General features: G+C 42.3%; 3 protein-coding genes across 4 annotated transcripts; 2 read left to right on the forward strand and 1 right to left on the reverse strand.

Annotated features, from left to right (window-relative positions):
• The first annotated feature begins 3,292 nt into the window (after positions 1–3,292).
• LOC131878936 (nonsense-mediated mRNA decay factor SMG5-like) lies at positions 3,293–8,820 on the forward strand. Its single transcript, XM_059225091.1, has 10 exons — positions 3,293–3,538; positions 4,134–4,739; positions 5,865–6,217; positions 6,465–6,776; positions 6,876–7,140; positions 7,208–7,499; positions 7,568–7,810; positions 7,879–8,116; positions 8,189–8,431; positions 8,498–8,820. The coding sequence occupies exons 1-10, from the start codon at positions 3,492–3,494 to the stop codon at positions 8,614–8,616; spliced, it is 2,718 nt and encodes a 905-aa protein (XP_059081074.1). The 5' UTR covers positions 3,293–3,491; the 3' UTR covers positions 8,617–8,820.
• Positions 8,821–10,012: 1,192 nt separating this feature from the next.
• LOC131878946 (uncharacterized) lies at positions 10,013–11,779 on the forward strand. Of its 2 annotated transcripts, none has more exons than XM_059225109.1 (3): positions 10,013–10,162; positions 10,660–11,027; positions 11,204–11,779. In XM_059225109.1, the coding sequence occupies exons 1-3, from the start codon at positions 10,133–10,135 to the stop codon at positions 11,676–11,678; spliced, it is 873 nt and encodes a 290-aa protein (XP_059081092.1). In that variant the 5' UTR covers positions 10,013–10,132; the 3' UTR covers positions 11,679–11,779. The 2 variants fall into 2 exon arrangements, with proteins under 2 accessions (XP_059081092.1, XP_059081093.1); XM_059225110.1 differs by having other exon boundaries at positions 10,058–10,212.
• Positions 10,276–12,621, reverse strand: LOC131878949 (small ribosomal subunit protein bS16m-like). Its single transcript, XM_059225113.1, has 3 exons — positions 12,358–12,621; positions 10,513–10,678; positions 10,276–10,452 (listed from the first exon to the last, which is right to left on the reverse strand). The coding sequence occupies exons 1-3, from the start codon at positions 12,499–12,501 to the stop codon at positions 10,340–10,342; spliced, it is 423 nt and encodes a 140-aa protein (XP_059081096.1). The 5' UTR covers positions 12,502–12,621; the 3' UTR covers positions 10,276–10,339.
• Positions 12,622–15,334: the final 2,713 nt, after the last annotated feature.

Consider the following 15,334-nt stretch of genomic DNA (forward strand, 5'->3'; position numbering starts at 1 on the left):
ATTTAAAAATGAGCACCGCCATCTAATTGGTAGAGAATAACGTTTATCGACGGTCAGGAGGGTCCAGATTTTTCATAAGGGGGCTGTTACGGAGAATCTAGATCCTATTTCGAGCAGATGGACGAGTTGGACCGATGAGTTAGCGGAAGAGGATACCAGGCTGGTGGCCGGTTTTATTTCAGCCAGCAATGCTAGCTCGTGCAAAATTGATGCTCCAAAAATGATAATTGAAATTCGAAAATGCTAGAACAATGCTACTTTTTTAAGAAAAGCATATTATTCATGGTGCTCATAAAGGATTTCAGTTGGACACACTTGGATGAGATTAGATCATGAAAATAAGATTAATTGCATTATTCTTTGTGCATCATACTTCTACGCGTACATTAGCAAGATCTGTAATAAGTTTCTTTATCGATAGAGCCCAATTTTTGTCTATCTTTCCTTTTTTTTGTTTGTTTTTTTCATGGGCTTTTCTAACCGCTACATGGAGGGTAATCCTCAGTACTATTAAAATGAAAGGTTATAATTCGTGCTTTGATTACCTTTCAATCTTTATATAATATTTGGTCTCCCAACGAATTTGAGTTGGCAGACCGAGCTAGTCGTTGAATGTAGGGTTGATCTGGAATGGTATTTGAAAATTGGTCCAAGTCTGCCTTGAAAGATGCTACCGGATCAACAAGGCCTACGTATTTCCTACGAATATTAGAGGGAAGCAAATTAAACAATGAAGGAGCCCGAGAAAGAAGAGAGTTAGACTTCATTGTTCGAACTAGCCTGGATTCTCGAGGGCTTGAAGGTGCTCTCAAAATGCACATTAAGCCTCTACGTTCACTACAATTGACCCTAAATCCTGGGTTGGGATAAAGCTCATGGATGCTTTTGAAAACGTACAATATGAGATACTTTTCGTACCATCTCTGAGTACTGTACAATCTCAACCTTTCTAACCTCTCCCAATACAAGAGTTCTCTCAAATCCTTAATGTTCTTATTAAAACATCTTTGGACTTGCCCGACTATTTACAAAACTGCTGAACTCGTTGAAGCCCAAATGGGTGAAGCGTATTCAAGATGTGACTGAACAATCGTGATGCTATCTCTGGACTCAAGCTCTATCTCTTCTATTTTGATTTTTTTTTGCTATTGTTGAATCTTGTGATTCGGTTTACATCAAATGTGTGGGGGAGGAATACTTTTGGAATGCAATGATTTTCTGTTTTTTTTATTTTTTAAATATTGCAGTGAAATTAACCCAAACTTACATTTATTTAAGGAAAGTTAGCTTGATCTTATACACGCACTGACCATTTTAATCAATTAATTTACTTGTGTTAGCCAACCCAAAATCTTTTTGTGTTCCAAAGTCTGGGTACAAATATAAATTTTGCTAAATCTCCCGTTGAAATTAGAAGCAAATAGAATAAATCATTTTGCTTTCTTAATATAAAGTAAACATTCCAATGGAAATCCCTTTGTGGTTGCAGCGTATCAATTTCATGGAATGGGAATAGGATCCAATGAAAAAACATCGTTAACACCACCAAATGTAAAGGTTGAACACGTAAAGATTCTGACATTGAAAACGGTGACTTTCTCAGCCTATGCGCCTTAGTTTTAGAAATTTCAATAATAGATAATCATACACAGGGTTAATTCTAGTTAATGAAACTATCAAGCAGAGTTTTATTGACCTTAAAGGGCCAGAGATTTTACTTTGCTTCTGATCCTAGCTATCAACTTCTGCACGAGATCAGAATCGACCTTCCTGGCTGCCCATAACCATTTAATATTGCATTCGTCTGTAGTTTATCGGTTAAGTATGTTTTCTTCAAAACTCCTCTCATGAATGATCAAGTTTATTTGATTGGTCGTATTTCTGGGTTCCATTCTTTGGGTGCAATATTGATTTCATTTTGTTCAATCCATTCCATACTGGACTTAGTATAGTGACAACTTGCCAGTTGGACCAAAACAATGCCTCCACATTAAGTTTTCTTGACTGATATGATGCGATCTGATCAACTTGAGCTTTCTAGGACCTTAACAGTGACCTTCCTTTGACATTTTGAAAAAAAAGATTGAGTTTTTTGACCCTCATAGCCACATCTTTGTTGGAAAATTGAAGGATTTGTTTTATAAATATCAAATAAATTTTGTATCACATGTGAATCGTATGGATCAGCATTTTTATCAATTCCAGCCTCTTTTCCACACTTAGGTTGTTAATAAACCAGTTTTATCCGTTTTATACTGTCAATTTTGTCAAATCAACTTTTGTCGCAAGATGGGCTGGCATTCTTATTTTCAAGGAATTCGTGCAGAATGAAATTTCGGCGATGTTCTTCTGAAGCCACCAGCGTTTGAATTCTTGAAAAGTTTAATTCTATAGGTAAAGACATCTTTCCTCAATAAACTAAACAACAATTCAAAAATGTTCCCAAGTTTTTCCTTGTCAACTTCAAACGTTTTGACAGGTCTTCGATGTTCATATTTTTACGTGTTCAACCTGTAGTATTTTTTTGGCTTTTCTTCCCTTTTGGCCATTTTTTCAGTGAAATAATGCTAGAAAAATGCTAAAATGTTAGACAAGATTTCACAAAGCTTGGACCATGCAAATAATGCTAGTTTAATGCTAAAAAACCGACCAATGCTGATAAAAAGAATTCAATGCTAGCGGCCTTGAAATAATGCTAATTTTCAAAAATTAGCATCGAAAATTGCTACCTGGTCAGCCTGAAGGATGCACCAGCTCATCCAATTTGTGTAGGGTTATAGAGCCGGCTTGGAGAGAAATAACTTTTGATCCACATACTCGATGAAGCTGAAATTCGAAATATGTAATTGGCGCGAGCTAAGGCCAGTCTCACTGGAAGTAGAACACATTGCATCGACTCCATCGCGAAGTGTGAACCCTCGACCCGACCATTCCCGTTCATTTAATTGTGGTTCGGGTTAGTTTATGGTTGGCCTGAGCTGATCATCCGGTCACCCTGCCTTTGATCTAGGCCAGGACGGTAAACGTTATTCTCCACCGATTAGTTGGCGGTGCTACTTTTTTAAACTTAACCTAACCTTATCAAACCTAACCTAACCCAACCTAACCTAACACGATATTAATAGCCCTTAAACTCTCTCTCCAAACCTTTCTAACAGTTTGTCACAAATTTAAAAATGAGCACCGCCAACTAATCGGTGGAGAATAACGTTTATCAGGCCAGGACCCAGGGCACCCACGGCTTCTTGATCCAAATAAATAAACAAACACGTGGAGGTTTCGTGGTTCAGCCGAGTTTTGAGACCTAGGACTAGGACATCGACAGTCATGATGAGATCATAGCGAATATTCATTCACACTCACTGAATTTCGGTGACTCCACCGACTCCATCGACTCCACCCAGGTCCCAGACAGACGTGTCAACCAAAACTAGGAAGACATAGATCCAGTCATTCCTTGATCTATTGGGGTAAATAGAAGTGGGCTCATCATGGCCCAGTCCACGCCCATTCGACACGATCCGAGCAAAGTCCAACGGTAAATCAACAAACACCCACAGCCACACGTAGCCATCCTGGATCCTGTATCCCCATGCATCCTGATCGTAATCTGTAATGGCGTAGAACCCAGCTCTTAGGATTGATTAACTTAAAAAAACACTGTGATTCAGCATGAAGACCTATGAGTGCCTTGACGTAGGTAGGTAGGTTAGGCAATTGGCACGGAAAAGAGTGACTTTGGCCCACCCACCTAGTGTGACATTCATCACTGAAAATAGGATTTCTAAGCCCGCCCATCTCCCACGAAGAGCTACGTATTGGATGGATAAATTGAACCATTTGGGGAAAGGATGTTCAATCAGGTTGAAGGGCCACAAATGCATTGAGTTGGACCAGGTTCAAATCGAGTAATTAGACCGCTCAGCTCATGGATTCAAAAACACGTCTGCATTCTAACGAGTTGAAGGTAACCCCAAGCTGGTGTCCATTCTACTTGAACTATAAGATGGAGAATGGGCGTGTGGATCCATCCACAACCTTGGATTAGAACGCTTCAGCTCAATCCACGGCCACATTCAGCGGGAAATAAATACACAAACCCATCTGTCGCTTATTTTGTATGCCTGTTTCAGCTCGATTTACGAGGTGGTCAAACGCGTGGAGTCAGTCCACGCTCAATGTGGCGATATCCAAAGCCTCTTCACGCCCGAGGTCCTCTTTTTACGTGGCAAACTTTGGGACTACACGCTCCGGCTGTGTCAATGTGATCCCGCCCTCTTCGCTCTCAAGGCTCTGGATCTATTCTGGCTCAAATCCATTCACGGCACTTTGACGCGGGCCCGTCAATTGACCCGAGGTTGGACGCCCATGGAACAAGCCTATCTCCAAGGTCATTTGGCCGCTTCCGTCTCGCAGATGCGGCATTGTCAAGATTGGTTAACCCCGCCCGCTGGTTGGACACCGCTCATCGAATATGGTGAGCTAGTGGCCCCGCCCCCGCCCACTCGAGGTCGTGAAAAGTGGCGACGCATCCTACAGCACAAATTGTTGGTTTATTTGGGCGATTTGACGCGATATGCTTTGAGTTTTCAAGCCGAAGCCAGCCCGCGATTGCCGGCCGGGTTTTACGCCCGCGCTTTGGCCCTCGAACAGGCCCATGGGGCGCCTTTTAACCAATTGGCCTCGCTCTGCGCTCAAGCTAATTACGGCCTGAGTTCGGCCTTTTTATACCTACGCAGGTGAGTTAGCTTGAGGAACCCCACCACAATTCGCCGATGATAATGGTCTTAATGGACAACCAGATGGCGTACCACATCAGTTGAATTGGCACAACACTTGGCTGATGAACCAGTAATAACAAATTCTGGCGGACTTTAAGGTCTAACGTTAAATGGAAAGGTTTTGTCATCTTTAAAAACAAAAAATTATCTGCCACGCCATTTATCCCATGAAATCCTCTGGCCTGTAGTAATGATAGTTCAAAAGCAGCAGCAAGTGTCTTTTGCATCGTCAACTCAAGCAGATGCCTACGATCATTGAAAAAATATTTTAATGCTTCGAATCTCCCCTCCCCTGCCGTCCCCCGCCCCCAGATCGTCCCAGATTAACGAGTATGGTCTTCGATTGCCCTTAAACTTTCCCCCTGAAATGGCTAAAATTTGGTAAAGTATTGCAGAAAATATAAAAATTGCACAATTTGCATTTGCAATAAGTTTGCACAAGAACCTGGGATACGCAATTTTTTTCTGGCAAACATTGGTGGGTGCAACAAATTTAGTAGGCAAAAAAGTTAAGGTAATAAAAGGGTCATTAAAAATGGGTCTGATGAATAATAATATGTGGGCATTTTATGGCTTCAGGCGACAATATCATCGTTTTCATTCTGGGGTGGCATGTCAGAGCTTCATATCTTTGAGATTTAACTTTTGTCCAGAAAAACGGGAAAAAAAATGAGGGAATGTTTAAAAGGAAAAACGTATTGTCCCAAGAAAATTTGAACGAAAACGCAGTACTTNCCCCCCCAAAAAAAAAACTTTTTTTTGCCCTTTTCGCAACCTTTTCCCTTATTTCTTTCAAATTTAAAAGACACTACTACCTTAATTAAAAGGCCTGCTTCGTAATGTTAGACATTTCATTTAAATACTTGATGGAATAGTGATTGAAAATCTCCAACAAAAGATATGAGCGATTGAAGCAAGACCCATTTTTTACCAAGAAAACAATTGGAGCCCATTGTTGAGAGTATTGATTCGCTTGATGTCGACATCAATTTCTGGCCAATGCACCCAGAACATAATCCTATAATCATTTAAACTATGGGCTGAAAATTGATGGCTGCCTTTTCCATTTCTTAATTTTTCCAGTATGCACACCTCGGAGCCTTTTGCTGGGGCCCGAACAAATTTAGAGAAATTGGTCACGAAAAACAGTCGAGAATGGCGAAAGTTGCAGAATCAACTAGACCAGCGTGGACCGCCTCAAGTAGAAACGGAATGGTGTATTCGCTTGCACATCGAACTCATCAATTGCATCGTGTTGGGCGAGGCCACGTCCGACTTGTCGGACATTTGTCAGCGCGCTTTGGAGGCCTTCCAGCGGTGTTTGTATATACCCATGCAAGATGTGGACTATGCCTCTCACGATCTTTTGTCAGAGGAGGTGGTGGATGAAATGATTCTGAGCTTGTTGGTGCCCTTGACCAATCCAAAGCTCAGTGGTAAGTTGGACTTGAGATAAAAGTGAAGAAACAAAAATAGACACTTTTCAGGATGAAATGTCATTCCCGCAAAAGGGTAAATGACAATTTAAGGGGTGCAAGGGTTTTCGTTCTCCACATCTTACTGTTTTTAGTCATTTCGACTCGCAAATTGCGTAGTTTCGTCCAAGTAGTTTTGTTTCGTGCCTGTTTGTCTTTTGACGAGAAGTCTTGTGATATTGACCGTTTACCTTCTCTAATATTTCAGCCTCTAAGAAAGCCATGTTGAATGCGTATCTCTTGGCACTGTTCACGCACGTGGTCTCGAAAATGCTCGGTGATGTTACCTTGAAGTTCTTTGGCCCCGAGGCTTTACTCAAAGTATTTGAACCTGATGAACCTCAACCCAAAGACACGCCCGATGACCCAACCAATGGCATCGCCAAAGCGGAAGCCGAAAGCGAAGAAAAGTCCAAATCCAAACGGACTCCGAAACCCCAGAGTATCCTTGACAAAAGACGTCGTCGGAAGCCGCGTGGTTTGTCCGATTCTGAAACAGATCCAAGCGAATCAGACAATGGTACTTGATGATGTGTTTTTTTGCACAAATCTGTGGCTTTTATTGGGAGTCATTGACTTTGGTTGATGTTGATTTGTAAGATCCGAATGACTATTTCAGATTCCAAAACAGATCCATCCACCTCCAAATCCATGAGGGATGACGAGACGACTCGCAATTTGGATTCTTCTAGTTCGGAGTTTAGTTTTAGCGACCTGGAATCCGAGAGTGGGATCCTGGCCACAGACTCCGAGGACGAAGACGATGATGATGACGACTCGGATGTGATTGTCGAAAGCTCTAGAAACTTGATCTCGACTTTGGGTTTAGTCCGTGTCCTCAAAAAGCATCACTTAAACGGAGGATTTAGAATCTTGAGCTCTTGGTACAATCCTCATTTCATCGCAGTGTCTTATTTGATTGATTACTCGATTTTTTTTCTTTGATTTCAGGCTATTGAACTCCGAAAAGGTCTTGCAAGAGGCAAGTAAGTCCTCGGATGTGTTCTGGAGCCGTTTGTCTCGCTTCTTTTCACTGCTAGATTTTACCAACTCCGAGTACACGCCCAATGACGAGGTCAATGAAGCCATCGTCAAAGTGAAGGATCTTGTTGAAGTTGGGAGCTATTACCCTGAGTCGGAATTGATGGCCGGAATGACGAATGTTTCACGCATTCCTCCACCCTCATCAAACACGAATGATGATATTGAGGAGGCTTTGAGCAAGCTGAATGAATTGGAAAAGGTGCGGATCTACATTGTTTTGATTTGAATTATGGCGTGCTTCAGGGTGTCATTCTCTCTTCTTTTTAGGGTACACTACAAATCTTACATTTTCAATGGATTCGTGACCGATTTTGCGAAAGCCCTTTGACCAATTTGCAATTAGAGGAAAACGGCCTTGTAACCTTCAAAGTGAAGAATACCACGACACACGAACCTGTGACCACTCCGAAGGAAGAAAAAGTCGATTCCTCAGCCGAGAAGTCTGTCGAGATGACTAAAGAAAAAGAGCAAATGATGGAGCAAATGGCCAAGTTATGGCTTCAACAGGAGGTAACTTTTTCATTTTTGATGAAACAACCAAACCATATCTAAGGCAACAAATGTGCTCTTATCTGTAGGTCAACGATTTGGAGGGAAAGACCAAGAGTTTAAGAGGGTACGCCCATTACTCTCCCTATCTCGTATTGGACCATTTTGCTTTGTCCGAACATTTGGAACTGATAAAAGACATCGTTTATTCTAAAAAATTCGCCGTGATTGTGCCCACAGTAGTCATTCATGATCTGGATGACATGAAAAAGAGCTCTCCCGGCGCTAGAAACGCCATACGATGGCTTGAAAAACAATTTCATCAAGGTATCATCAAAATCGGGTCGAATGAATGTAAGCATCATTTCTCATTTAAAATAAATTGACTTTTGCTTATAGGGAACCGATGGCTTCGACCGCAACGACCGAACGAAAAGAAGCCTTTAGAATTACTCACTTATCCCAAGAAGAAAGAACGCGAGGCCACGAACTATTTCCAAATTTTCGAGTGCTGCAATCACTTTTCGGTTATTCGCGGCGAAAGCTCAGCCGCCAACAAGATTCAAGTTACGTTACTCACATCAGGTCCAAAGGAATCTGAGACCCGAACTTATGATCCACGGGGAGTGGCTGGTTCGATTGGTAATGATTTGATCGAAGATTCTTAGTATTTAGAATTGTTCATCAGGCGTTTGTCTCTCTTCATAGGAATCAAGGTGGAAAACGTGAACGTCTTCTACGTGGGAAAATCGCCCTCAGAGCGCCGCAAAAACAAGCATTTCCATGCCAAGAAGAAGAAACCTAAGAGCCTCGTATCACGACCTTGAACAATGTTTTTCTGTTGGTTTTTGATGGTGTCGCAAGTTTTTGACGAATCGATCTGACACCAAAATGAGGCATGAAATTGCGATGATTATCCAATCCAACAACGATTCTTGAGGGCAAATCGATATGTCCTGTTTTAAATCAATGTAGGTTTCTTCCTGAATACAATCAATCGAAATGTTCTGGACTTGAACATTAAATTTAGATTATTCGAATTTCCAATCTATTTTAAGTAAGTGAAACACTACTGCTCTTCATGAATGTGTAGAGTATTCAAAGGAGTTGACCCGAAGGTCATTGAACGGAATTTCATTCCATTCAGGGCCATATTACTCCCAGTTATCCAAAAGTAGATTATTTCTAGGTCCTTTGCCGGGCTAGTGGAATCTTGGCCATTCCTGGATCATTTTGTTTTTTTTTCTCAAAAAAACGATGATCGACTTAACTATTTATATGCCATCTTTAAAAGCCCCATGGGAATAACCTGTTGTGGATTATGGACTTTAATCTCAATTTGAGGATTTAAAAAAAAATGACAAAAAGTATTTTCTTATCTCGAGTGTCTCTTTCATGCCAAAGTTCATGGTCAAGCTGGAGAGGTCCCCCGTTTAAAGATATAAAACTTTCCACCATTTTTTGGCAGACTTTAAAAGTTAATTTTTTGCCAGATTTGTGGAAATTTCCCAAGAGTTCAGGGATACATCTTGTACCTTTTTACATTGATTTTGACGATCCCATCAACGTCTTGGGTGAGTTTCATTAAGATTCAACAACCTGGGTAATTGATTTATGGGCTCAACCATTACACTTTCCCATGTAATGTTAATGTTTTACATATAATGGCACTTTCAATGTTTTACTTAAAAACCGATGAACAGGACATGATTGGAAATAAAAAATCAGCTAAAACCCTCATTTTTGTTGAGTGCAAAAATTTCAGTACACCCATTGTACTTGGGTAACCGTACTAAAGGTGTTGTAAACCCGTCAGACTAGATGGAAGGATTTCGTGGATATCAAGACATTCTACCACTAAGAACTTGATCTTTTCAAACGCTTTGGCAATATTCGAAGTGAGGGAAGAGAAGTGGGGCCACAACTATTGTGGCGAGGCAATGCTATGTCATTTGCGAATGTTATGTCCATACGAGATACAATTTATCTGTAAGTCATGTTAAACTTTTGCAAAATTAAAGCACTGAGGCCTTGGGGGGTGGCCACAGACTTCTAGAGATATGGACTGCAAACGGAAGCAAAAATATCCTATCTCCTAAACCGCTCATCTTATTCCAAATAAGCACTTGATACGAGCAAGTAAGCCTTCAAGCACACGCGGCCCACTCTTAAACAAAAGTCACGAAACTTCGCACGTTTTCACCTGCCAAAACCATACGTAATCACAACCAATCCATCACATCAACAATCCCTTTCTTTTGGACCCTAAGCCTGCTGGCTAATGTTCTAATCCAGACCTAAACGTCATACTTTAGCAGGATGCCTATGGGCTAGAAGTGAGTCATGGGACCCCAAGAACGGGATTGTTTCAACGTAATTTCGGCAGACTCTTCTCAGTTTGGCTCAAAACCCAAAGCAACACAGTTAACGACCCCCTGATCCACTTGGCCTTGAACACTCATGGCTCATGGCTCCAATCCTCTTAGTCTTGGTCTTAGGCAGCATGTATTACATTGAATTGGTTACGAACTACTAGTACAGCGAAGCAAATTAGGACTGGGCTTGTTCTTCCGTCTCCGGCGGTAATTGGCGGGTGAGCTCTCGGCGATTCCGCCAAGCCAAACGGTAAATATCCGGATGTTGGGGCAGCAAGCCCGCTAAACCTAGAAAAGAAAAAAAAGCGTCCCTATCCCATTCATCTGCATTGAGCCCGTTGAGCTTACCTAATAACTTGGCCGCATTCTCCTCGAGCTCAATTCCCTGTGAGAGGTAGTAGGTAATGCGCTCAATGTTCAACGAGCACAAGGTCTCGCCGTACTTGTTAATCAGGGGGTCATACACGCCCAATTGTTCGATGGAATCCACCCAAGGCTTGTCCGGATAGGAGGTCTGTAAACCGAAAGAACATGAATCAGCGGGTAACTGGCCGCCCCGGCACTTCATCGTCTCGATTGCATTGGGAAGAGGTGCCTTGGGCCGAGCAAGTCATTCCGCCCCGAGCTCAAGAGCCTCAGAGACCGACCGAAGGGGTCGCTTTGGATTCGTCTCCGTCTTCTAGTTCCTCGGGCCTCTCGCCTTCCCCACCCTCTTCGCCGGCCCGGTCCACTCTCTCGGAGTCCCCGGCCCGCCGAGACGGGTTACCCCGAGGGCCAAAGAAAAAGCGTCGAGGCGGGCGTGGGCGAGGCGCTCCGTCCGACCAGAGTCGAGAATGGGAGGGCCAACCTTTGGGACTGGTTTGGTAAGACGAAAAGACATACGATACTCTTTTAGGCTAGGTACTAGTGGGACCACCCATTGGCCTCAGTACAACGGTACAATGGACCTAATTTTTTGACTGAAAGTCCCAGGGTTAAATTCAGATTTTCCGGACCAGGCAGGTCAGCCGGTTTTTTTACTTAAATTGGGTCTTTTTAGGTGCCTGCAATCATTCGAAACCACCCAAGAGCCGCACACGTCGGGACAACGAACTGTATGGGATGAGCATTCGGTCATGCATGTGAATGAATCCAGTTTGACCGTGGATGAACCCGAAACGAATGCCAGTCCAGCATTACCCGAGGCCGAGCCAGGTCCTTCGGGGCTAGCCCATACGCCATCCAAACGAAGTAAACGACGAGGTCGAGTCAAAAGCCGGAAAGGCAAAGCAGGTGGACGACATCAAGCCAAAAATGGTGGTCATCCGTTGGACGGTGAAGAATGCGCGTCCGATGAACTCAGTATTGATAGTTCGCCCGAAACCTACCGGCGTTTGCGACGAGACCAAGCGGCAGCCGAAGCTTCGGCCCTTGCCAATTCGAAGGCGGGTTCGCCGGGTTCGCCGGGTTCCCCCGCCAACCATCCAACGGATGAACCCGTGCGTGACGACGATCGGTTGACGCGCTCACCGTGATCATTTCAAACTCACTGGCCACCAATGAGAGAGACACAATGTTAAATATGGGTGTGTTTGCGTCATTTCAGCGTAATTGAAATACAGCCTGGTAATTGCTAGCTTCCATCGGGTTCGTTGAAGGGATCAACATCCGAAGTCTCCGAGAACTGCATGATGTTCAACCAAGACTGGTGGGGGCTTCTCATCGCACTGCTTCCCAGGTTGCGGGTTCGAAACTCGGACCACCAACCTTCCCCAATTGAGTAACCCTCATCCTTAGTAGTTGTCAGTCCCATGACCACATCCGTAAGAACCCAACACATTTCCGTTAGAATCCAAGTGACAAGCTCTGCCGTCAACCTGTCAGATGGGTCCCAAGGGCTCATTGAACATTGGAATTGGATCTTGCACCTCCCTGGGAAACATTGGGACTACGTTATTCTGCACAACGTAGTGGGCGGTGCTCAGTTTTAGATATGTGCCACATTGTTATAAGGTTAAGGGCTATCAATTCCGTCACAGGTGAGGTGAGGTTGAATTAGTTTGGGTTCAGTTTCAAAAAAGTTGCACCGCCAACCGAGTTCTGGAGAATGAAGTATATGGCGTTATCTCGAACATTTAAATATAATATAAAAATATTTCTGCCATTGTGATGGACTTGAACGACCTAAGAGTTATTTGGGGGGCACTAACTTACTTTGAACACGTCGATGGAGTATGAGGGCCGATTGGCACAACCCACGCGCCGCAAACGGATCTCGAACTTCTGATCCATGAGCGAGCCCCGCCCACCCGGAATCATGGGTCGGAGATGCTTGAAGTGCTTGCTCAAGTATCGCATTGTGATCCACGGGCTCCTCCAGTCCGATCTTCAAAATCTTGGAGCAATACACGGCGAAATGGGAACTTGGGCAGCCAGCAGGATTTGAGTATGGCTTGCTGTGATGGGAAAAACAACCAGGCGGAAATGGAGCAGTTTCTCGCAACCTCGAGACTCGGAGAGTGGGCCAATTCTTGGATCCCTAATCCTTGGACCTCGATGGGTCTACATTTTCAAAAAGGCATTCAATGCATGGATCCCATCTCTTTGATTGCGTGACACTATGAAGATCTGAGATCTAAAAGATTTTGCTGTGCATTTTGCGGCAAACTGAAGTCGAAGTTTATGAATCTTTAGAGAAAAGACAACAGCAACAAGCAGAATCTGTAAGTTTCCCTGGCATTAACTTCACTAAATGTTAGAATTGGGCAAATTTTGCGGAATGATTTTGTAAATAATCCAAACAAAACCGACCTATGAAAAGACAACAAAACCTAATAGTTGATAATGAGCTTAAATGGAAAACAGGCGATTTTGTTTCAAAAATTATTTGATCATTTTTCTTATTTAGTAAACCATCCCATTGATCTATGTTATTGAATTCGAACAAGGTTTCATATTTAGGAAGGCTCTAATCGTAATTGAGCTTACATTTTTTTTGTTTTTTCAGGGACTTCCTAACCGCTGCAGAATATGTAATCCTGAGTATTATTATAACGAAAGGTTATATTTCGTCAACTTTTTCCCTGTTTCTTTTTTTGACATTTGGTCTACCAATGAGTTTCAGTTGGCAGACCGAGCTAGTCCTTGAATTTAGAGTTGATCTGGTATGCTATCTAAAAATTTATCCAAGTCTGACTTGAAAGATGCTACCAGATCAACAAGGCCTACGTATTCCCTACGAATATTTGAGGGCAGTAAATTAAGCAATGAAGGAGCCCGAGAAAGAAGAGATGTGGACTTCATTGTTCGAACTAGTCTGGATTCTCGAGGACTTGAAGGTGCTCTCAAAGCACACATTAAGCTTCTACGGTCGCTAGAATTGACCCTAAATCATGGGCTGGGACAAAGTCATGATTCCCAAATTAACCATCCACCTCTTGACCATTTACTTCAAACATCATAAAAACACGTCAAGATTTCCAAGAAAGAAGAGAGTTTCACTTCATTTTTCGAACAAACCTGGATTCACGAGGGCTTGAATGTGCTCTCAAAGCGCACATTAAACCTCTACGGTCGCTAGAATTGACCCTAAATCCGGGGTTGGGACAAAGCTCATGGGTGCTTTTGAAAACGTACAGTATCAGATACCTTTCGTACTTTCTCTGAAAACTATTCAGTCCCAACTATCTTAGTTTCTAACAATACAAGGGCTCTCTCATCCCTTTGATGTTCCTTGCAAAACATCTTTGGACTTGAAACTTTTGTCGGCATGTTCAAAAAACACTATTTCAAGGGATACCAAGAATAAAAACGTATTGACTTCCGCTGTTGAAAGTAATTTCTTGCTTAACAAGAGCAAACTGTAGTATAAGGCTTGTCGGAAATCATCTAGTTCCAAATAACATTGGAACATCAATGGTTTCAAATGCTGTATGGCATGGTCTTTCATAACATTATTTTGCTGTAAGATGATATCTAAAATTCTCAGCATCAACGTTTTAGCCTTAACTTAGCAGGAGTGCTTTGACTTTCTAAAAAGCAAGGCATTAGTATCGAAATTGCAAGTAATAAGATCATAGTAATTCGTTCCTTTTTTCGAAAACGGAGCTGTAATTCCATAGCATTTTAAAATTGTGTAATTGTAACGACTCAAAAATTAAAAGAGTTACTCGTTACTCGTTCCTTGGTCAGCTTCCAGAATGACCTTTAATTTTTCGTTTATCTCGTAACACCTGAAGTCAGTTGACACTCAAGAGAAATTGGCATTTTTTTGCTATTTCCATCTAACATACTACGAACAATGAAAGGGTTGAAAACTGCGTTTGATCTTAACCACACTGAGGGTGTTCTTAGTTTTAAATCTTGCTGCATTTGATACTTTATTGTTCACATCTTCTCAATCAAATTCCTTTGGACTGAAGACATAATTTAGTGCAATTGTCAAGTAAGGAAAATCCTTCTTTGGCTTGAGTATGATGCAACAAATTTCCAAAGCCTCCACATTTCCACGACTTAAGGCAGAGGAACCGGCTTGACAATGTCTAAAACTGTTTTTCCATCATGACTTTTGCTGCATTGTTTCAAACCTTCAACAATCATTACCCATCAAGGGTCCCAATCTTGAGTCCTCAAAAGCATACATTTCGAACTATTATGCCGAGATGAAATGACCATGCTCCCTATTGCAAACTGTTGACATGAAGTCTTCAAATGTTACGCGTTAGGACAACCTGAAGCGAAAAACACAATTTCTTTAGAGAAATGTGGTCTTGGCGCTGATCCGAGGTCGGCGATGTTAATAATACAGTGGAGGGGGGCCACAAATCATGAAGATATCGGGGCAAAAAACATAACATATTGGTCATCCATTTCTTAGGAAAGTAACAAGCAACGAGTAACGCCATTACCTTTTTTTCGAGTAGCGGTTGTGTAATGAATTACTATTTTTGACCAAAAAGTAATTGTAACTGTACTTCGTTCCTTTTACGAGAGGAACGACTGAAGCCCTGCTAAAACGTGGAGCTCTTTGGCTCTTAGAGTCCAATCATATATAGTTGAGGAGATATAGACTAAAAAGGCATTGAAAAACGACTAGTTTCGAAGTCATGACTATGAAGTGCTTCACGATGTTAACTCTGTACAAGTCGATTGTTCAACCACATCGTGAATATGCTTCGCCCATTTGAGCTGT

Source organism: Tigriopus californicus, chromosome 4 (assembly GCF_007210705.1).
Source record: "Tigriopus californicus strain San Diego chromosome 4, Tcal_SD_v2.1, whole genome shotgun sequence".
In the NCBI taxonomy this organism is placed as follows: Eukaryota; Metazoa; Arthropoda; class Copepoda; order Harpacticoida; family Harpacticidae; genus Tigriopus; species Tigriopus californicus.

What these genes read in the sequence shown, in the direction of transcription:
- LOC131878936 (XM_059225091.1), top strand. Translation starts at nt 3,492, where the DNA reads ATGGCCCAGTCCACGCCCATTCGACACGATCCGAGCAAAGTCCAACG. An exon ending in TGAAAAACAATTTCATCAAG is followed by an intron (nt 8,117 to 8,188) that starts GTATCATCAAAA and finishes TTTTGCTTATAG; the next exon opens with GGAACCGATGGCTTCGACCG. An exon ending in GGGAGTGGCTGGTTCGATTG is followed by an intron (nt 8,432 to 8,497) that starts GTAATGATTTGA and finishes CTCTCTTCATAG; the next exon opens with GAATCAAGGTGGAAAACGTG.
- LOC131878946 (XM_059225109.1), top strand. Translation starts at nt 10,133, where the DNA reads ATGGGACCCCAAGAACGGGATTGTTTCAAC. An exon ending in AAGAACGGGATTGTTTCAAC is followed by an intron (nt 10,163 to 10,659) that starts GTAATTTCGGCA and finishes AATCCACCCAAG; the next exon opens with GCTTGTCCGGATAGGAGGTC. An exon ending in CAACCTTTGGGACTGGTTTG is followed by an intron (nt 11,028 to 11,203) that starts GTAAGACGAAAA and finishes GGGTCTTTTTAG; the next exon opens with GTGCCTGCAATCATTCGAAA.
- LOC131878949 (XM_059225113.1), bottom strand. Translation starts at nt 12,501, where the DNA reads ATGCGATACTTGAGCAAGCACTTCAAGCATCTCCGACCCATGATTCCG. An exon ending in ACTCCATCGACGTGTTCAAA is followed by an intron (nt 10,679 to 12,357) that starts GTAAGTTAGTGC and finishes TTCGGTTTACAG; the next exon opens with ACCTCCTATCCGGACAAGCC. An exon ending in GAATGCGGCCAAGTTATTAG is followed by an intron (nt 10,453 to 10,512) that starts GTAAGCTCAACG and finishes TTTCTTTTCTAG; the next exon opens with GTTTAGCGGGCTTGCTGCCC.